General features: G+C 40.4%; 1 protein-coding gene across 2 annotated transcripts in view; it reads right to left on the reverse strand.

Moving 5' to 3' along the window:
* The window catches only part of MAP3K20 (mitogen-activated protein kinase kinase kinase 20), an 89,881-nt gene that overhangs the window by 28,987 nt on the left and 37,413 nt on the right, over positions 1-23,481 (reverse strand). For both annotated transcript variants that reach the window (XM_054277852.1, XM_054277851.1), the window contains 4 exons: positions 18,814-18,900; positions 15,222-15,296; positions 9,904-10,010; positions 3,654-3,789 (listed from right to left, as the gene is read on the reverse strand). In XM_054277852.1, coding sequence (XP_054133827.1) covers positions 3,654-3,789; positions 9,904-10,010; positions 15,222-15,296; positions 18,814-18,900 — 405 coding nt within the window. The remainder of the gene's footprint in view (positions 1-3,653; positions 3,790-9,903; positions 10,011-15,221; positions 15,297-18,813; positions 18,901-23,481) is intronic.

The raw sequence follows: 23,481 nt of genomic DNA on the forward strand, positions 1-23,481 counted from the left end.
CTCACCAATGCAAAGGACAGGAGAACTGGCCTCCAGCCTGCACCAGCACCACACCTCCAGAAGCCATCCCAGGGACAAGCAGGCAGGGGAAGAGGGGTGGTTTTGGTCAGCTTGTCAGCTTCTTCAGCTTTTTTTTTTTTTTTTTCTTTAGTGGTACCAAGAGACATCTGTCAATTGCTTGTACATCGTATTAAATTTCCGCTAATCTTCACCTACAGATAATGGCATTCTCCTGACCCAGTCTGTTTGTAGTAACAAATGAAATATGCCCTCTTCAGGTTAATGATTAATGCCTCTTCAGAGTGGCCAGGCTAGTAACCTCTGTGACATGTTTGCCTGTGCTTCACAGGGAATAAAAACTCAGGAGTTTCACCCTAAATTAAACTACCTACTTGTCTTGGATTGCCCAACTGAGGCACTACTAAAACAACAGCAAAGGAGCTGTGTGGTGCACTAGCACCTGCACTAGCATTCCTTTCCAAAGCATTTGTAAAACTGCCTACCCAAAATTCACGGGTTTTCATATATTTTTTAACCTAATCAGAAAACTGACTGAAGAGTCAATGGCAGTTGATCAAAATAAGTTACAGGGGTGATTATGGTGATGCCCTGCTTTTGTAACACAAGAGGCTTCACAGCCAGGGTTGCTCAAAGAGTGCCCATTTCTTGGTAAAACCACTTAAATTGACTAATTTTCTATCATTAAAAAAGACAGCATCTGTCTTCTGTTCCACTTGAGATTTCCCTGCTTACAAAGACTTACTATTTGCATTGTGTTAAAGTAAAGTTAGTGATCAGGGTTTAAGAAAGAAAAATAAAAAGAAGTTGGCATGATGCGGTGCCCTAAACAGCCCTCATGCATCCTACTGCTATGTGATGAAAGAACCTGCAGCTAAGCTTCTGTACACCTGGCTCTACAAAAACCTCCAGCTACACCATCAACAGTGTGCTAGCTGGATCAAGCTCTTCCTGATAAAAAGAAGGAACCTTTCAAAAACAAGACCTAGCACACACACTTCATTGCCAGGTAGTTACTTTAGATCCACAGAACAGCATCCCTGACATGGGAAGAATTCCCAACAAAAATCAACAAAGCTGCAAATCAGCTCTCCACTGAAACACCTTTCTGGGTCATTGACTGTTCAATGTCTGAGAGTGGGTAAGCTGTGAATGGCTCATTTTGCAAGTTATAATCACATTACTTCCTCCCTATTTTGCCATCTCATTATCTGGAGAATTTAAAGAGTTTGTTGGGACAGGACATGCCTTCAGTGACACACTGCATATGATGACTATCAGAAGAGACCCTTAGAAATGGCTAGGATCCACCAGGCTCTCTAAGTTCCATGGTTAAATGACCACCTGCAGGTACAGGGCATCACAGGTGAAATATGGATTTCCTGTCCTGCTTACTGTCTTCCTCTAATACATTGTTCATCTTAGCTACATCCACTACCATCGCAAAGTCAAATCTTCTTTCAAGAGAAGTCTCCCATTCCATGGCAGCTATGGATATATTTTACTCCACCAAAATGCTCCTGATTCCCTTGTGCTAGAGGCTTTTGGAGATGCACACAAAGGAATTTGCAGAGATCAGACTCAAAGGAGCTTGTTGTATAAGATGCAGCAGAAAAAGGGTCAAAACAAGAGCAGGGAGAAATGCACAGAAGCATTTCTAAATATTGGCCTCAATACTGGCCTCATCCTTCCCTCATGCTGAAGTGTGTGAAGCTATACTTTACTCATTGGAGCAGAAGCAGCCTGCCACTCACAGTTACCTACCACGCAGGATGAAGCTTCTACCAATCCTACAACACTGGAGAATCAAGTGGCAGAGACAGCTTCACTGTTCTCCTGTCACTTGGTTTAAGATTCTATTCCTGCACACCACTGCTGGCCTCTGGTCTTTGCTGCAGAGACAAGTGAAAAGGTGACTGCAGAACACAGAGCAGGGACAAGAGTACCAGCTAAGACACCACAAGGCCTAGGTTTGGCTAAGAACCAGGTTTATGCCTAGTGGGAACTCTAAGATGTGTCACAGTTCTAGCTGCCATATCTTTACTCCTGCTTTTACAGTCAAGGTAGTTTAAAGCATTGGAACTCCCTGTTGTAACCCTCTAGTTTGATGCTGCTGAGCAGACACTGCCTGAACTAATGGAGGAAGACAGATGCTTGACTCCCAAGAATTACAGCTTGCAAACAGAATGCCCAAAGATATTTTGCAAATGACTTACGGCTATGAATTTACAATATAGTTGTATGTGTAACCAGTGCTACGAAAAACCCCAATCCTGCTTGAATAAGCCCTTTTTTTGCCAGTATATCCAATTTTTTCCAATGAAATGGCTCTTTAAAAAATACATTCTGTGTAATTTTACTTAAGATGTATGGAAAAAACAATCCTGTATTTGTCTATTAGAAGAAATTGCACCTAAATGCAATAGGACAGTTGGGTTAATGCTATGCAGAAAGACAGTTCATGCTTAGCACAATAGGCCTTAGCACAATGCTTTATTCTTGCAGCAATGCCAGCTCTAAGTGAAAAGTACAAGTCATAAGCAAGTACAGCATAAAAAAACCCTAGGGCCTTGCTGGTGAAAAGGTTTGCTCATTAAGGCAGTGTCTCATGCTGTGCTCAGGATAGAGGATGGCCCACAGCTCAGTTACTGGAATATGGCAAGTGTTAAAGCAGGCATAGAGATATCTACTGAAAACACACAGAATCTGCACATAGGAAAACATTTATCCTCTGTGATTTCATTGCTGCATGTTTGCAGCATAAATGCAACTTCATTCAAAGAACAGCAATAAGCTATGCCTTAAAAACAAGTCATATGTAAATGGGTCTGGCTGGAATCAAGGTTATTAGTAGGATAAAATTGTGCATAAGAAAAATCATATGCTACTCAATCTCAATTTGGTATTTGTCTTAGCTAGTGCTTTAAAAACAAGGAGGTATCACAGTAATTTTTTTAGCAACTCTGTTGTAATGTCTCGCCATGCACTAACCCTGTGGTCCTCCCTCTGCCAATCAGTGGTTGAAGAGCATAGCATTTCATCAAGAAATTCAAGATAATGCAAGGAAGTTTTTTGTTCAATTTACTAATAGAAATGTGAGAATTCTACCAGCTGGTAACTGGCCAGTCAAAGTTATGTTAGCTTTAATTATGATCAGAACCTTAAATTAATACTTCGAATTTTGACCCTCTTTTCACAGAATGGGAATTTGCTACTTCTCAATGAAAAAGAACAGAATAAAAAAAATCTGCATAAGTTTCACGACATGCCTTCTGGAAGATACAAATTATTCTTACATTTAAGACCAAATCCTGCTCCCATAAAGTCTACAACTTTCTAGTTGAAAAAAGAATTTATTGAATGTAAACAATTTTTAAAGCTGAGAACTCTAAATAAATCAATGGACACTACTTAAAATGCCCATGTCACAATATGAACTATCAGTAATATGTGGTACCTAATGTATTAGGTGAAATTTAAAAAAAATATTGTTATCTACAGTGATGCAATAAAATTGGCCCAAAGGAACAACTAAAAACAGGAGCACTACCTCCTTAGTATGTCTTGAGATTTATATAGACAAAGCTTCAAATCCTTCTGACACAAGATGAAAGGTTGAATTATTGTCTACTTACAGGAGTATTTGATTGTTCAGTTAACTTCTGCTCCCACATCTTCAAACGTCTCTCCCGTTCCTTTAGTTCCTGCTCTTTAAAGCTCAGATCACGCTCCAGTTTCTTTAGTCTCTCTAAGGTTGCCTCAATTTCACATCTGCACGGAGACAATTTGTTATGTCTTGTCTTTTCCTGACAGATATAAATTGTTCATAATTCCCACTTGAATGTTAATTAAATGTGAAAGGCTGAAAAGTACAATACTAACTCAAGCAGTTCATTTAATTACCAAATGCAAAGTCTTTCACGGCTTTAGGAAGAAATGGTAATGTTTATACATCAGACCATAATACCTTCAGTTGAAGAAAAATAACATTTAAAAGAGTAAAATACCATATAACAAAAACATTTTTAAAATGAAAATGCCTTCTTTCCCCCCAACATCATGAAACATAATCTGATCCGTAAAGATAAGAACTGGTAATGCGACAAGAATTAACAATACAATACAGGCAGTCCAAGAAGTCCATTTGTCTGGGTTTATAACTTGACTATGAATACTACTTGGACTTACACTCAAAATGCACAGAAGCATTTTGTGGGGGAATGTTTTCCCCACTTACCTTTCTGTTTCTTTAGGTGAAGATACAAAAGCAAAAACGCAAACTGTGATATGAGCCAGCCCCGCAAATGGTTACAAATGCAAGCTTCTCAAGTTTGGAACAGTTGTGAAAAGGATTTAGTTGACTTCTCTCCAGTTCCCACCACACTTGCAAAGTTATGAAAAGTAGGAAGGGCAGGAAATGAAGGCAGTACTCTAAGGAAGTTGCAGATACCAGCTGTATTTGGTTTCACTGCACGCACCTCCCTTAACAAAGTAGCTTCCTTTGACATACTTTCTGATGGATGGTGTATTTTAAACACATGAACTGAACTGCTCTTGGAAAAGAGTTTAACAAGTTTTGCACTACACAAATACACAGAAGGTGAACAACAATTCTGTCACCAAATTCAGACATATATTTTGCTTGTGGGGTAAGAAAAGAAAAATCTCCTATTAATGCACTTAACATTTCTGTGCCTGTTTGGGAGACTGTGCACTGTATCCTGACAGTTGTGGGAAGAGTCAATCACAGCATCTCGTTTTTCTCCTTGAAGAAGTGAGCTCCTAAGAAGACAAGAAATCCTAAAGAGAGCTCCAAAGATAGCTGTCTGGACTCTGCAAGGTTAAACATTCTGCTCAAACTTCCACATTATTTTTCTTGTGTTAACATGCTGTGAACAAAATATGCTCCTTCTCATGTTTTAAAAAAGAAAGTAGAAGGACTAACAGAGTTAGCTGTCATTTCTGTTTGGGGTGGAGAAAGAGAATTACTTGTTTCTGTAAATCTCGTGTCCTGGCATGGAATGATTAAACTCTTCTCGACTAAAATAGTTCAGCCTCTCAATGTGGGAAAATAGCATACCCAAAGAGTCTAAGCAAATAAAGTAATATGAATTTTCCAAATTCTATGAATTTCTCATTTTGATAAGACATCTCTGTCAGAGAGCATTGCTTAAAAAGTACAGTGAAAGGATTCAGAGCTCAAATAACCAGAAAACCCTACTGCAAACTTCACCACCATGCTTAATTCTACTGCAGAAATCAGCCACCTGGGGGCAAAGGCATTTATCACACTTGAGTCCTGCTGAGTGAGCTGTTCTATGTGGTGGTCAGAACAAATGCCCCTCGTAATTATTATGCTTAAGATTTCAAGAAAAATTCTCTATCATATTTAGGCATGAATAAATTAAGACTGATCCCTGTGCTGGGTAGAAAGTGGTCAGACATCATAATAAAGAGACAACAAGGGAACAAACTAAAAGGCACTGGACCAAAGGCCAGAAAGTGACTCATCCCCAGACACCCATATCCCTCATAAACCCCTTTTGTCAGGTAAAACACATACTATGCTATCTACTGTGGAAACTACAGAGCAATTTGAGGGCAGTTGCACTGCTTTTCTTAGTTTGTCTCTCATCATCCCTGCTACTTACATACAACTCTATAATTTTTTAAATATGTAAATTACATTCTCTTTTAAAATAATATTATGTGCTAGGGGAGTCCTGGTAACAATAGTTTTCTCTGTGTCAAAAGTCTATTTTGTACTGTAATTATCTCTCTTCATTAGACAGAAACTTCTCTTAAAATAAAAGGTTAGTCTGCAAAAACAGTTGTATTCTGAAAAATAATTCCACTGCATAATGAAACTGTGTAATTAAAGAGAAAGCTACTGTACATTGCCCAGTTAATGAGTCTTACTCCATAAATGAAGCAGCTTGAAACATTATACATGGTAGGACATGTGGATTTGTTTGCTCCTGTAGTTCTGCAGTGTGAGTTTACTGGTTTTTCTAGAATAGTTTCATTCTGTGACACTGAAGAACAAATACTAATACATTATGAGAAATGATAATGACATTCACAGATTAAACACAATGACTGGCATTTCTTCATATGCCTTGAATTGCTACTAATATACTAATGTAAGTATCACTAATAAACTATTTTAATCATTGGAGCAGCCACTCGTGGGGAGAGGATGGAAGGAGAGATGCAGTTACCATATATGACTAAATGCAGACAAATGGGATCTCTCACTGAATTGGAACATCATTACTTCTACAGTAATTTTTTTTTGACTGTAATACAAGTGGCTTCAGAAAGGGCTCCAAAAAGATCACAGAATATGAACTTAAACATAGGGCCTACACAACTAGACCTATGCAACTCAGGCATAAGGTAGTGCCCCTATTTAATTAATAATAAAAACATGCTGAACATGTGTGGAACAGTTAGGAAAAAAGACACTGAATTATTTTAGGGAAATACAGCACAAGCAAATCATAATATGATATTAATATAAAAATGAATACCAGAAAATGTTGCAAATAAGACTGCATTATATAGATAAGTCAAAGCATGGTTCGTGTTATCAACTCCAGCAGTCATGTATAGACTCAGCCCACTCTCAGTTTTCATGCTAGCCAGTCAGTGATACTGAAGACTCCAGTTACTTGATGCTGCAGATACAATTTTGGCATGTCTATATAAAAAGGACCTCAGGTTGCCTTTTTTTAAGAGTGGGGAAAAACACAATCCAGTTTGTCTGAGCTTTGCTTTGGTAAGTGCAGCATCCTTGTGAAAGTGCAGTATCTGGATCATTAATTCAGAGGTCCCTCAAAGGAACAAGCATAATTTTTGTCTTTCCCAAGCCCATCCTTCTCCAGTGCTCTGATATCCAGACTTCATTAAAATTCCCTATTTTGTGGTAATATAACTCATACTTTCCCTACTGCTGGTTTCACTATCTCTTTGCAAATCACTATGGGATAAAAGACCATGGAAAAAAAAAATCAGTAAAAGCAAAGATTTTTCAATACAGAAGTTAAAATACATTAAACTAATATGCAGTTGTTTTTAGTAACAAACTTAAGTCTCTTTTAGTTTATCCTTTGGGACCACTTTATGCATCTTTTATCTATTTCAGGTGGCAATTTTTTTGCATACATTCTGTTTATTTGGCTAAGCATTCATGAAAGCTTCCATTCTGACATGGCTTTCACATCAGGGCAGGAAGCTGTTACCAGAATTTGGATAGGAAAGCACCCTTCCAGCTTCCAAACAAGTGCCCACATGATTTGTGCTCTTTCTGAATGTTGTGTTTTCATTTCAGCTCAATTCAAAAATCATCTTTGCTTTCAGGCAAATCATGTCCCATCTTGAATTTTTATTTTCTCTCTCATATTTCCTTGTCTCTAAGCCATTTATTCTTCCAGAAAAAATGTCACATTTCTTTTTAACACAAGTCTCCATGGTAAAAAGTTTTTTCGTTACTTGATAGTACCAAAGGGCTGTTTGTTGCTACATGGCTTTTCATTAACACCTTTTTAGACATTCCTCATCTGAGAAATTTAGCAACAAATGTGCGAGAAATACTTGGGCCACTTGAGTCACACTTCAAGAAATAAACCGATTAAGTAAAATAACGTTTGTCACCAAATGTCAGCCAGTACAGCTTTTATTTTGCTATATTGGCAAGATTTACGTAGTTATTCACCTTTCCTAAAGGCAATTGAGTATCTGCTCATCTTTTAAACATTTTTAATATAAGAAACCCCTCAGTAGGATGTACTTTTTTCCCAACCCTCCTCGTTCCATCTACTGTCAAATGCACGATATGATGCTCAGAGTCTGCTTAAAGAACGGTGCCATGCAGTTGGGGTACTTTAAACACTACCCGGAGCGCTCAGCACTGGGCTCCGGGCGCAGGGCCCAGCGGAGCCCGCAGCAGCAGCAGCACCAGTGCGGGGCAGGGCCCAACGGGGCCCGCAGCAGCAGCAGCACCAGTGCGGGGCAGGGCCCAGCGGGGCCCGCAGCAGCAGTGCGGGGCAGGGCCCAACGGGGCCCGCAGCAGCAGCAGCAGCAGTGCGGGGCAGGGCCCAACGGGGCCCGCAGCAGCAGCAGCAGTGCAGGGCAGGGCCCAGCGGGGCCCGCAGCAGCAGTGCGGGGCAGGGCCCAGCGGAGCACGCAGCAGCAGCAGCAGTGCGGGGCAGGGCCCAGCGGGGCCCGCAGCAGCAGTGCGGGGCAGGGCCCAGCGGGGCCCGCAGCAGCAGCAGTGCGGGGCAGGGCCCAGCGGAGCACGCAGCAGCAGCAGCAGTGCGGGGCAGGGCCCAGCGGAGCCCGCAGCAGCAGCAGCAGTGCGGGGCAGGGCCCAGCGGGGCCCGCAGCAGCAGTGCGGGGCAGGGCCCAGCGGGGCCCGCAGCAGCAGCAGCAGCAGTGCGGGGCAGGGCCCAGCGGGGCCCGCAGCAGCAGTGCGGGGCAGGGCCCAGCGGGGCCCGCAGCAGCAGCAGTGCGGGGCAGGGCCCAGCGGGGCCCGCAGCAGCAGTGCGGGGCAGGGCCCAGCGGGGCCCGCAGCAGCAGCAGCAGCAGTGCGGGGCAGGGCCCAGCGGGGCCCGCAGCAGTAGTGCGGGGCAGGGCCCAGCGGGGCCCGCAGCAGCAGCAGTGCGGGGCAGGGCCCAGCGGGCGCTGCAGGGCGGCCCCGCGGGCGGCGCGGCGGGCGCAGTGCGGCGCTGCCGCCAGCAGATGGCGCGCAGCCCCCGCCGCCCGGCCGGGTCCGGGGCCGCCGGCGGCGCGGCCGAGCCGGGGCGGGCCCGGGCCGGGCTATTTATACCCCGCCGTGTGACCGGGGGCGTCCCAGCGACAGCTCAGTTTTTCCACTCGCCCCATTAAAAATCTACGTCTTGCTTTTCCTTGGAAGGCAGCGGAAGAAACGCGGGATTGCCGGGCTTGACACAAGCCCCATCCTCCACCCCGTCCCGGTTTCTTCGATGCAGGGAATCTTTTGGTATTTGTGCTCGCTGCTTATTCGGCATAGAGCAAACGCTTCTTAATATAGAGCGAGGCACGATCATCTGCAAAAATCATCTCCCTGTGCAGATCTGTTTTCAATATTCCATCTCAAACAGAAGGATTTACTGGGAAGCAGCAAGTTTTCTATCCCACAAATAAGCTTCAGGGACAGGTTTTTGAAGTTTTGGCACATTCCAAAAAAGAGACTGGAAGCTTTACTGCAAAACTGTAATGCAATAAAATTGTCTCAAATCTCATTTCCATTTCTAATCACTTATGAATAACAATTACAATCAGCAACAGCTAAAATCATATGCTCAAGCAATGCTGGAACACTGTAAAAAATGGGACTGGCATGGGCATGTGCTGGATGTGTGAACACACAGCTGACAAAGGAGAGAACACATAAAAAATGGTAGAGTGCATTCAAGTGAGTACAAACAGATTCCTGATTCAGAAGGTAAGGTTTTTAGTCCCCTTATCTTTCTTTGATTTTAATATTAACATCACTGATATACTTTCTATGAAAATAGCATCAAACCTGTATGTTATCTGAGTTCTTTTGCCCCCACACTATTGACTGAAACCTTGTAATTGGTTTTAAGATGTGAATCACAAAACCATAAATATCATGATGCCTAAACCACTGTAATAATAAATATAGGGTACAGCTAAGTGCATTGGCTCCTAATACAAGTTTCGCAACATTCTGGGCATTCCTGAAAAACAACAAGGTAAGTTATGTTCTAAAAATACTTCAAGCACACATATTTTCTACCAGTACGTCATTGGAGTCTGATGTCTTTCTGAAAAAAACCACTCATACCATTTCAATGTAAAACCTCATCATATCATCTTGGAAGGAAGAAAACTTACCTCCACTCTGCCTTGTTATGCAGGAATGAGTTACACTGGTCTGGAAGGTTGCTGTCATTTGACATAGATTCCAGGATTGAAATAATCTGCTTGAAAGATGGTCTTTTCTGAAGAAAAAAGAAAACCAAAACAGAGCATTTGCATTCATATAAAACTACCAGAACTATCTGCAGGGAATTTTCAACTGAGACCCCACAATTAAAAGGAATTGCCACACTTCTTTCTGACCACAGCATCCTACAAGAGGACTGTAAATCTGTTAAAGGTTTCTTTTTGTTCTTCCATTAAAGGAAAGTTTGAGAAGAGTTACACAGGCTAGTAGGACTCAAGCCTTAGCTTAGTCTGCCATGTCTACTAGTAAAACAGGATTAAACATTAGAATCATCAATCATCTAGATTTTTAATTTGAAATAATAATTTTTCTCAAGCTAAGAGAGAAAATGCTTCCAAATAGAGAAGGCTGGACCATCAGCAACTGGTAATTATGCAGATGGCCTTTTACAGGTATTAATATAAACTCTGGTGTGTGAACAAGCCATTTAGCTGCCTATCAAAAACAGGTTTTTGGCTGCAGTTCCCCTCTTGCAGAGGAGATACTTTCAGAAAAACTCTCACTTAGCTACTTCAGAAGCAGCCAGGGAAGAAGTGAAGATTGAAGTTAGGGGAAGGATGTCTTGGCCTGGCAGCTAAGCTCATGTTAGTGGACTCTGTGCTCTTCTGTCCTGGGCTCATTTACTGAACTTTGTTCCAGGACTCTCCATCCAAGACCCATTGTGTTCACAAGTCAGAAAGACCAGGTAAAATTTCTCTGTTTTTTTTTTTTTTTTCACTTTTCCCTTAGTCCCAAAGGGAAGCTATGAAGTAGGATAATAACTGAAAACTGAAAAAGTCAGTTAAATGTGTTTCTTGAAAGAGCACTGACTCTGTTAGTCTGTTTGACAGACCCCAGACAAGGTTGAGACAAAAGGTTGAAACAAAATGTAGATACATAATAAGGGGATGATGCACATTCTCTCTCTGCTGTGCCTTTAATTATACCATTTCTGCTAAAATTACAGATGCCGCAATTAAAACGTGCATTTTAATTTGGGAGCACAAAAACAATTAGGAACAATGCTGAGGTGTCTCTCTTGGGAAGATCCAAGTGATTTCCACATTATAAAAGACAGACAATTTCTTTATTTTAAATGTCAAACAGCATGAAAAAGTGTCAAATGCATAACAAAAAGAGAGACAAGCTCTCTTATACTGTAATGCTGCACTCTTCGGCTGTAACTGGAGGCTTTGTCTGTCATTTTTTGGTCCATCTCCATGATTTCAGGCAATGGGCAGTTCAGTGAGCTACACACATTTTCTCTGCCATAGACATGCTCGGCCCAGCACAAGTGCTTATGCAATTTTCTCCCCAGCCCAGCATGCAGAGAGGGGCAGGCTGGGCACCCAGAGCTCACAGCAACAGGTACCCGTTAAGCAGCAGCTCACTGCTTGCACGGGTGACACAGTCCCTTGTATGGAGACCCAGCAGGGTCACCCTGCCCTTACAGGGGCTGGGGAGGCAGCTGTCCTCCCCTCCACATGCATGATGGTGCTGGACCTGCCACAGCTGAGCAGATCCTCTGAACACACCCTGGGAAGAGCCCAAACTTGCTGGTCAGGAGTGGGCTGCACTGGGGGCACAGAGCACAAAATCCATCCCTGGTACCACCACCACTGACTCCAGTGCAGTTTTGGGGCAGAAGAACCTTTGACCAGCCTTCACACCCTTTTTGTTCCTATGGCTGCATCTCTTGTGACCACACCAGTGGATGTGAACTGTTGAAGGGATTCAAGGGCCTCCCAAATGGTGAGAAGCTTCAGGTGGCTCCCTGAAGGGTACTGCAACTGCTACGCATTGTCCCACAGACTGGCAGGTACATAATGTGCCTATACAAAACAAATTGTATTTTCAGGAAGACACCAAGGGCAAACATTCCCATGCTGCATTATCTACAATATTTTAGGGACTATTCAGGATAATTTACAAAACACATCTATGAGTTTGGCTTGCTCCTTTTTTCTCAGGTGTTTAGAGGAAAGTATAGGGCAGGGCTGACACTAAGCGAGCACAGTTAGCTCTACTATCAGGCTTGCCTGGAGTAACCAGAGTGGAGACAATGACAGAGAACAGGGCTTTTACTAAGGGCAGGCAAAAGGATCAACCAGCTGATTTGGGAGAAGCAGCAACAATCATGTGATGGGTCCTGCACTACAGGCAAAGGGGCTGCAGAGTTGGTGCAACTGGAGCTGGAACAAATGCAGACAGAGTCACACAGTAATGTCAAAGTACTGTACATCTCTGGCTGTGCAAATTCTGTAAACAGCCAGCAGTTACCCTGCCAGCTTTGCAGCTGCCAGATTTACAGGCAGCAGCTTTGCATGGAGACAAACCTGACAGGAAGGCACAAGCCTACACTGTCACATGGGTTTTCATGATTTCTTGCCCCTAGGAAAGGATAATTTCAGATTTAATAAATGCATTCTAAATGCAGAGTGATACCTTAGCTAAAACTGGCAAGAAGTGATTTGGGAAACTGGGAGCCTGAGCTGAGAAACTCCAAAAAAAAATAAAATCTTCTTTTCAGTAGATAACTGCTTAGCACTTTCTAGAAAGTCCTTATAAGGGATTCTTAAAATATCAAGGCATGAGTCGCCTTTGAAAACTGTTTCCCTTTATATCTGTGATGTCTCATACTGAAATCTTTAAAATATATGCCCCTCTAGAAATAATTCTGGCTAATGTTTTCATTGTTTCCTTCCACTCAGTATTTCTTACTGAATAGGTCTCCATAAAATCAAGATATTTAATCCATATGTCTTTCATTTTTTGTTTCTTCTCTGTTCCCAGTTTTCTGATTTCCATTAAAATACTCTGTAATTTATAAACATTTTTGATGTGGAAAGAAACTGAAGGAACAGATGAAATGAGAAAGAATTATTCACCTACAACTCAAAAGCAAGTAACCCCAGTAAACAAAGACATCAGTGATGAGCAACCTTGTTTCTACAATTACCTAATACCCAAGCAAAAGCAACTTGTTCCGTAGAAATTGTAAAGTGTGAACTCTTTGTTTCAACTAGCAGTTTAAACTGCATAAAGACTACCATTCCAGGTATCACATGGAGCACTACAGATATTTTTCTCTATGTGTGAAGAAATTCTTAAGAATTCAAAGCAGTATTAATAACCAGGTCTGAAGAAATTATGGTGTGAGCAGTGTCTGACACTCCAGCTGCTCCTCAACAGCTCTCCAAGTGTATTCCTTAGCCCCACCATAAATGCATATCCCTCATTTCTCAGGGCTAAGCCACCAAAAGTTACCTCATGAATTCTGTGGGCTAGAAGTATGCACCTTAGCAACTGCTTTTGAGCAGCTGACATACTCAAGCTCACCCCTGCTTGACCTTCAGTAACTTGTTCATGCATCAACGATCTGATTTTCTAAAGCTAATCCTGGCAAAAGGGAACGCTGCACAGAGCACTATTTCAGAGGAGCGTGCTCCATCTTTTGGTTCAAGCAGGCCACACAGCCCTTTATCAAAGCACTTGGAGAGCTGCGAGTAGCGACCCTTTCCCAGCACGTGACTGAATAAGTCAGTCACATGTCCAAATTGTGACCACAGATTACTCCATTTCAGTCATGTGAACAAAGCTGTAATTGCCTAACAGAAGAAGAGCTGCACGAAAAAACTAGCGAAGAGCAGACTGTCAGAAAAACCCCATCTCACAGGAGATTTGCAGTTTGCAGGAATTCTGGGAACAATGTCCCCAGGAACCAGCGCACACCCAGATAAATTACTCTATCAGACAGAACTCAGCCTGATGGTTAAGCATCATTCTTTTACAACATGCAAATCCCTCCCTCTCCTTGAGAAACAGCAACAGTCTTGGACACTTATGGATGTGGTTCAAACAAGGCAAAGTGAGCTGATCTAGTATGTGACAATTACAGAAAAGAAGCTCCAAGAATTCTTATTCTGGGGCCTTTGGTAGTGATGCTGACACTTGGGAGCAGTTAGTAAAGATAAGCAGTCGGCACTGAAAGTCCTCTTCAGTAATTACTGACATAGAACTTAAGCAGCCTACCTGTAGATTCAAAAACTTGAAGCATTTTTCTCCCCTCTCCCCCCTCTGTGGATACAAGGAGAGTATTAAAAGAATGGCAATTATATGTGTGTTCATGTGGAAATCACATGCCGATGAATCTCAGTCTTCCAGATCCATTCTGCAGGAAAACAACCTCTTGCTTTTAAAAGAGAGACCAAGAATGCATATTTCCTTTCTCATATTATTCTTCTATGGCTACTCTTTGGTGATAAATTCTAGTTTAGAGCACCTATATGCTCTCATTTCTCTTGGAATTAATCTTGGTCTCCTTGAAGTAATTGCTAACTTTCTCTTCCTGGTGCCTTGACTTGAGAAAAAGAGCACAATTTCCTTTACTTAACTATTCTTCAATGTCTCAAATATTTTCATAGGCAAAGGAAATAGATGTTAATCCATCCTTGGTACTAAAGCTAGTATGCCCACAGGCTCTTTTCAGCCAGTTTTATGTGCAATAGGATGGTCACAAAGTCCATTTAAAGAAGGTAACTCTCATAATCTACACAAGCTTTTACTGTCTAAATACTTATTCAATCCCTTCCTTGTAACAGCAGATTAATAGTAACAATGGTGCAGCTCTTTTAACTTTTTATTCTGTTTTCATGGTTAAACAGCACTGCTATTATCATATTATTACAGTACAGTCATTATAAAGCTCACTATTCAAGCCCTATGGGAACAGATTAGGAAAGGTTTAATGTTAATTTAGAATGTGTTGCTGCTGTTCCTACCCATGTTTTATGGATTAATTTATTCTTTACTTATACTTGTGTTGTTTTCAACACCAATAGGGCACAGAATTGGACCTTGAAATTTGTATTTTATAACGTGATGATCACATACATCCAAGAGGGATTAAGTATTAACCTTTGAAAGAAAATATAAAACCCACAATTTTCCCACTTGCTCCAAAACGGCTACATTTTTGCCATCCTACCACATTCCCTGTCATTGTCTTCAATAGTTACAGTTAGCAGCATAGCAACTCTTGATTAAAAGGGAGAGAGAGTTATTTAGGTATAAATATATACACACACTAAAAAAAAAGTCCTGGGTATCATTGTCAAGAAAATGTGTCAATGGTGTCAGCTCAGACTTCTCCCCCAAAGAAATGCTAATGCACTTTGCAAAACAAGGCTGGGGTGGTGGTGCAGAAATCAAACACACATTTAATTACCTTTGAATCAGCATCCCAACATTGGTGCATCAGTTCTGCAAAACTTCTGGGACAACTGCTTGGAATGGTTAATCTCTAATGGAAAGAAAATGTATCAGTTACTGGAAGCATTTCCCTTTAAGCTGCTACTAAGCAATTTCCTATGACACCAATAGACTTCAAAGAACTAAAATACACTCTCTCTTTTAAATACAATATAAAAATGTGGAGACATATTAGAAAGAAAAATCAAAATTACTAACACTAGCAAGAAGCACAAATAATTTTCAATAGACCTATAAGAAAGTAACATATCAAATGCACAAATGGGGTTCCTTAAGAAAGCTCAGAGAGAAGAACCAAAACCAAGACAAACAGTTTTTAATACTAAAACATAACCATTTGTGGAGGTTACTGCATAGTATTTTAAGTTGCTTGTCAGATAGGCATAATGTACAGCCTGCCTTAATTCCTTTCTCCCACATAAATGATCTAGCTGTTCAATACTATAATCACTTTTGACACACAAATAGCTGAAATATAGATTACATTAAGTGAGTTAAAAAGAGTTAAGTGAAGCTCTACATGACACAAGAGACGTTTCATGAGCCTGTGGTCAGAAGGATTAATGAGGACATGCAGATCTCAGAAAGCACTCACAGAGCACAGTGAACTCATAAATATTTCCTAATGACTGAAGACAAGGAGTTGCTGGTTATAGCCAGGACCACTGACTACAGAGAATTAGTTTGCAGCTAGTTTGGTTTCATTTGCTGAGAGTTTTAAATTAAAAGATTTTTGCATTAACAGCCTGCCTCCAGACTGGAAAGCCTAAAAGCAAATCCTTTCTCACATACACAGATACTGAAGCCTCTCCAGCTGATTGCACATGCTTCCAACATTACAACTGAAGGAGGTCCCTCTGCTCTCACTAAAGCTGTTAACTGACTTCAGATGTTTCACATTATATAAACAATTTTTTAAAAGTTAGATAGAAAACCAGTTTCTCAGTGAAAGTGAGTCCAAGTGTAAGAGAGGTCAAGCTGGAAAAAGGGTTCTTGTCCTCTAAGAGGCAAGAACCAGGAATTACATTCCTGTTCAGACTATCCTCTCAGGAACACCCTTTCATCTGCCCTACTATTGCCATTTCAGAAGCAAAGCAGAGCAAGTTATGTCACTCTGTACCATTACATTACTGCAGTGTGACCTGCAAAGCCTTACAAGACACAGCAGCCAAAAGTAAGAGTTAAATCCTGTTCCAAAAGCATTTGAACCCTGTAAGAACTGGAAACATGAGACACAGAGGCCGGGCACTGCAGAAGTCTGATTATCAATGTCATAACTTAATGTGCAAGGGTTTCTGTGGAAGAAATACACAGAAATTTGTACAAGGCACAAATAAGTTGCACTGGTGCCTGATGTGTAATTGAGTCATTGGCCTAAAAATACACTGGCTAGTCTTGCTGCAGTATTGTCTGTAACCCCCAGTGTTCCAGGACGTGGACAAGCAGCAGCAATCACCACTTGTCTCACTTGTGAAGAATGTCGCCTATATAATACGTAATATAGAAGTAGCAGGATCCAAATGTCATGTTATAATAAAGAACACATTTCTCAGTGGCAATTTATTATGAGATCATGTCTAGCATAACCTGGACTCTCACGCTTTGCTCTTCTTTAAAAAAATGGCTTTAAAAAATCTCTACCAGAATAAAAATAACACTGTGAAATTATGCATAGTGTCAAAAGAGATCCATACAGACACATTAGAATCTACTCCATTTGCTAGCCTCAGGCTTTACAAAGGGGATTTTTCACCTCATGCAAATATGCTTTGCCCTCAATCCCTCACTAATTTTAACAAAAGACTTGCAATCCAAAAAATGGAGGAGTGGCTCAGCAGTGATCCAGTCCTGTTGTGGACTGGAACCATGCAATCCCACTGATATCAAGAGGCTGAACTGAGAGCAGAACCTGACCCTTACACTTGTTTTGGGACACAGAAAACTAAGAAAAGCAGCACAAGCTGACTTTTCAAGGCCTATGCTGGACATGTTACCCAGGTCATGGCCAGAAAAAATTAAAAGTATGCAATGCCCTCTAACCTCCCTCACAGCCCCCTAAGAAAAGTGGTAGCAACAGGCTAGTGGTACCTGACAGACAAAGAGCTGGCTCTGAGAATGCACCCCTTAGGTTTCTTCAGCCATTAGTAAAATAGTCATACCTACATTTAGTTCATACTGGATTTTACACAATTCCTTGCTCTGGAAAACTGCAGAGAAATGTGTGTTGTACGCTTGGACATGTTTCAGCATGTGACTGCATGTCTTTACAACATTCCCAATGCCACTCTTACCCCTTACATAAAACTGCATGTGGTAAGCACAAGAGCCAAATACTGTTGATGGAAAGCTTTAAGGTTCCTCCTTCAAAATGATGTGTGAGGCTTTTCCTGGACTAGAAGAAAGAGTGTCTTTGTGCCCCCTGCTCTCATAAATGCAGTAGAAGACCACATTCACAATCTTCACACTGTTAGTGTAGCATTTCCAACTAATTGGTATATGACATTGGAATTAATCCAGTCCTCAAAAAGAAGAAAAAAAGAGAGAGGGAAAAAAACACCAACAAAAAACATTAAACTAAGAGGAGGAAACCTAACTCCTCTGTTTAACTCTGAAGCATTTTGAGAAACAGTTTATGTAGAATAATAGAAATCTGTATTGTACAGCCGGTGCCTTGCCATTGTAATGTTTCCCAAGCTTCCGCTGTGTCTAGATAGAGGAGGTTTCATCTTTGTGGAGGATTTCCATGCTTGTCTGTGTGTGGTACAGTCACAACTTTAAATGTTTTTTAAATGTAGTTACTGTCTTTGATATCAAGGGACTATGTGTTCAGATATACGCTCACATGTCCAACTAACTGAAAGCCTCAATTTGTGAGGAGAAGAAAAGCGAGGCTGGGGACACTGTACAAACGGTGTTTACACCACTGAAGTGCTTTTGAAATGGAAAGACTCTGCATGAGGAGGCTTGCAGCTATGCCACAGCCTTGCCGATACCAGTGAGGAGCTCATCTTCAATGTAGTGTTGAACGTAGGTGGCAAAACTGTAATTTCTCTCTTTTTTTAAAACTATTTTTTCTTCTTTTATTTTTGAAATTTTCATCTAAGCGGCAGTTTCTTGTACTATAGTGACTCCTGCTGGGAGAGTTAAGTTGAAGTAGCTGAAGGTCTCTTACAGATATATCAACTCCCGGCCAGTAAAAAGATGTCCTAAACGCAGGAGATGGAGTTAAACTGTTCCCCTACCTTGGACGCAATGGCTTCTTTCATCACTAAGAACAAACCCCTAGGTTTTACAATTGAGACTGAGAAACTAGTACAGTACTTGTACAATTTTTGATCTACAGCATCACGACGTGAAGCTGCAACAATTAGATGTAAAGGGTCCATTCATGAGGAATAACATCACTTTGACCCTTTGTGTTAGCTCCTACTGCTAATCTTTCCATACGCGTGAACTTACTTTCAATTTGAAGAAGATGAAAAAGTCTTTTGCAAAACCCCAATACTGTTTTCTGATCTATGTACCTGAATGTAGAAACGTAGTCTTACCTCGTTTTTTTCCACTACAAGCCAAGCTACTTGTAATCCTTCCAAGCCTTTAAAGGGGACCTCCCTTGTTAGCATCTCCCAGAGAACCTGGAAGAGAAAAAAAGAAAAGAATTTTTATTTCTGTACTTTGTATTTTAAATACATTATTAAACCTTGATACAGCACTATTCTGTATCCAATTACCAGGCAACCAGTTTTCATTTGCAGGAACTTGGACCGGTGTTTGTGTGCAAGATCCTCTCACAAAATTAATTTGAATGTTTCTGCTTTTTCCTCTACAGAAAAGCTAAGATGAAAAACTGGGTTGCTTTTTTACTATCTTTGTACACTATAAAGTTCACATTTGGCAACTGGGTCTTGGGAAGACAATGCTCTTCCTCTCCTTCTCAGCTCCAGCTAGACATTGCTTTGCAGTAATTTTTCATTTAAAAATATTTCTATGCGACTGCAACCAGTGAATATGATCCAAAAGGTATTTAGCTCCTTTGACATACCTATAAAAATACAATTTTGCAATCAAAACTGTAATTGTTTATCTCCAAGTATGTGATCATATTAAACTAAGCAATATACAGCATATAAAAAATTACTCTCTTCTCCTTGAGTTTTTATAGACATACTGTCCTTAGCTAGAGAAAGATCTCCTAGTTTTGCATGCTTTTAGCCTTTTGATAACACAGTACCCAAGAATCTAAGCTACTCTGTAGAAAAGAGTTTGGCATCATCAAAAAGGCTTCAAGTCAATGAATTCAATGTGTTTTTCTGCCATTGGGACAACATATTGGAATTCAACCAAATTAATAGCACTTTGTACCTCTACTTGTTTATGTTCCCCCTTTTTTTTTTAAGCAAAACTTTCATAGACACATCTTGTTGAAAATATCTACAAACTTTTTCTTCTGCTCATATATCAAGTATAACAACAACAACAAAGAATCTTTAATGCAGGATTTGCCAAAACGCATTAAGATCCTTATACAAGTCTCTATATCCTTAGTGTTTGGGTTAGTGCGCAGGTTTATTCCAGCTGCATCATTTTGAATGGACTGTGGACAGCTATGAAGATAATGAAAAAGCAAATGGAAGAATATTGACAGATGGGGGTCAAGCAAAAAAATGCATTGAAGCAGAGTTGGGCCTTTATTCAAGTGAACAGAGTACTCCAACAATAGACCTATTTCAATAATTCTGCTTGAGTCAGAAGACTGATTAGTAAACGTAAGGGTATCTTGGAAAAATAAGAACAGTTTTTTTGAGAATAAGAAATATATGGGGAGAACTATCACAGATCTATTAAATTATCCTGTTAGCCTCAGTTCAGTCCTTTCAGAAGGAAAAAAAGGCACCTCAGTTGTAACTCAAATTATCACTTCTCTACTGGTCGAGAAGGAAATTTAATTGTGAGAGAAGGAAAAAAAAAATTACCAGTCCCATGTACTTTAGACAAAAAAAGCAGTGTATAAAAGCAGTGTATAAAAAGTCAGTTTAAAACAAAGGTTCCTGGACCAAATCAAACATGTGGTTGAGCAGCCTTGCAGAACAACCTCATCTGTTGGGACTGTACCATGACACTACAGAGGAAAAAACTCAAGTTTGCACATCAGATAGAGCAGTATCTAAATAACCTTCCAGTAAAGAACATAATGAAATACATGTTAAATGTCTTCAAGAGCCTTGAGCTGGAAAACTACTGCTGTGCTATCTTTCTTTCAGAAGACTGTAAATTTTAAGAGCTGTCTTGTTTCATTCATGCACATATGGTTGTGCAGAACATTTTGCACCGAATTCCTTTATCATGACACCTTTAGTGTTTATTTCCACTGCTCCAACAGATCACTGCCTCCCTAAAGCAACAGTGCTAGCTAAAAATTTGTCCAAGACTGCACACAGTTGAAGAGAAAAACAACAATTTGACACAATAGGAAGGATTTTTCTTGATGCCTTCATTTTACTAACAAATGAAAGTAAAAGATACCAAAGTGGGATGTTGGAAATCCTTGCATTTACTTACACAGGTTTAGAAAATATTTTAACAACAAAGCAATTTTCATATTCAGGCCAAATGTACAGAGAGAGCCTTTCCTTCCAACGGTGACGTGTCTCTATTTTCAGTTTTACAGGAGTTTCTACCCCTTCCCATGGACTAGCTACCCTGAATCATCAGCTAAGGTGAATGACTGCATCAGCAGTCTTTTAAAAGCAGCAAATGGGTACTATCTGCATTCTCACTTGCCTCTTGCTCTCCCCAGGGTGATTCAGCAGCAGACAAGGACCTCAGCCTAACTTACCCCAGCCTCTTCATTGTGAGGTACACTCTGTTCATTTTCAGAACTGGCTCACTTCATATGGAAATTATTTTATCTTTACTGGATCACTTCATATGGAAATTATTTTATCTTTCCTTTCTGGTCTACAATCTAATTGAGACTGACGTGGTTCACTTTCCCTCCCACATGTAATGGTGAGGATCACCTCCATTCCCAATCATATCACATCTCCATGATGATGGACAGCATGTGCTCATGGAGAAAACAGCCAAGCTAGACACAATGATGAAAAACAAAGCAAGGCCATTTAATATAGTGCAGTAAGCTGCAGCCTCTGAAGATGCTGGACTCATCTTTGCATATAGAGGAAGAGAAAGGAGAGATAAATGTATGAATGTTCACCCTATACACAAACCTGACTATAAGAAATAGGTGGTCTTCAGAAAAAGCTCACACATTTACTTCTGTCAGCTCAGCTGTGCATTTCAATTCCTATCCTCTCAATTATGTGACAACAACCCAAAGGAAAAACTAAATCCACAACACCTCTACCCCATACCCTGTCCCCACACTGCTGCAAAGCCAACAAAGATTCAAAGTGCCATGTGGATAGAAGAACATCCAAGTAAGTAATCTGAGGAAAAGAAAACACTCTGAACACCTTCGCTGAAAAAAACTATGCTTTGTCTGGTAGGAAACTGTTCACAGACAATGGTCAGGAGCCACAGTTAGCAGAGGTACAGCAAAAGCATTAGCATTGCACTCACAGAGGTGCTGCCCTTAGGCATGAAAATTAGGTCTGTCTTCTCTGCATTGATCCAACTGCAGTTAAAGATCGCATCATTCTTTTCAAAAAGAGTAAGGGATAACCCCTGGAGCTGGCCAACATTCCCTCTATAAATAACATATGTTCTCATAACTAAAGCAGTGTTTGAACAGCTGCTACATTTAATGGCAGTCTCTAGGCCACCAATAGCCAATTAATGGTCTTACTTATTTGTTCTTGTAAATGATAAAATAATTCAACTATACTGGATAAGCTTTCTGCAATTAAATACATTTATACTGATACACAAACACACACTGTGGTGCACTACAAACAGTTCTGCCAGGATAATATATTCTGAGCATATGTCTTCATGATTTTGAACAGCTTTTAGAGTGACACTGTCATTCCACATACACTTTCCTATCTGGCAGAGACGGCAAGGAATGACAGAGATGGCAAGGAATAATTTTTGAGCAACACACAGTGACATACAAGTCAGTTTCAGGGTTGATCACTTGTAACACTTGGATTTAGTTGTTTAGAGTACAGACTTGGAAATGGATCAGAAAGGGGAACTACAGCATGGCTGAAGGAAACTGTAAGATCTCTCTTTGTGTGGCAATAAATTCTCCTTGAAAATTTCGCTTTAGCATTTCATGACAGTATTATAAATTATTGACTATGTATCTCAGAGAATACATAGGCCTGTTTAACCATCCATGAAGGGCAGGACAAGCTAATCTAAACATTAGCTATAAACATGCATACAACTGTTCACAAAAAGGAAAATTCATTTCAGCTGAGAAGCAGCTCAGACCTATGAGGCTGCAGAAAGGCTTCAACACTTCATGGAAAAGAGCTCTCGCACAGCCTAAGCAGAACATTTAAAATCACAGATGGGTTTGAAGAAAGAAAAGACTATCAGATAAAAAAATAAAAGAAAGGAAATTAAAGAAAACCATGGGAAAGATGACAAATATTGCAATTGAAATATCTATTCCTAGCATCTTACTAGTTTACATTTGAAAGGATTCTGTTCTTTGTTAAGAGGACTTTAACTGAAGTAAAGCAGATTTGTCTCTCTAGCACAAAAGCTGCTGGCAAGTGTTATGCTTCAAAAAGAGATTCTTTACATTTTGTTTTTATAAATGATAATAATTTAAAGAGACAAAAACACCCTTTCTCAGATTTCTTGTTTTCAGACCCCTAGCTACTTCTCTGGTAGTTATAACACTTATTATAGCGAGATTCCAACTTTCAATGTTATATTCAGGCCATTTCTTGCTGGTATAACCCCCTAATATCACTTATTTCAGAAACAGAGAACTTGGGCCACTGCCATTCTTCATTTCTACCCATCTATCTCCTCTGAAAATAATGCTGTTCCAAGACTAGAGTTATAAAAAGAATAATTACACCTAAGTGCTTATGAATTCATAAGCTTCTACTCACAGTAGAAGACATTAATTTAAAAATAATGTATTAAAAAATTGTGGATCATTACTAGACATTCTAAAGTAGCACTACACACCCATAACAATGCTAAAATATTCTGGTAACACGGAACTGTTTTCATAATGAGGATAGTTCAGTTTTACCTCCAAGCACAGAACTGTTAAAGGAACCTGACTT

The sequence above is a fragment of the Melozone crissalis genome, unplaced genomic scaffold (assembly GCF_028551555.1).
Source record: "Melozone crissalis strain CALT ecotype California unplaced genomic scaffold, PUWL_Pcris_2 ptg000023l_1, whole genome shotgun sequence".
In the NCBI taxonomy this organism is placed as follows: domain Eukaryota; kingdom Metazoa; phylum Chordata; class Aves; order Passeriformes; family Passerellidae; genus Melozone; species Melozone crissalis.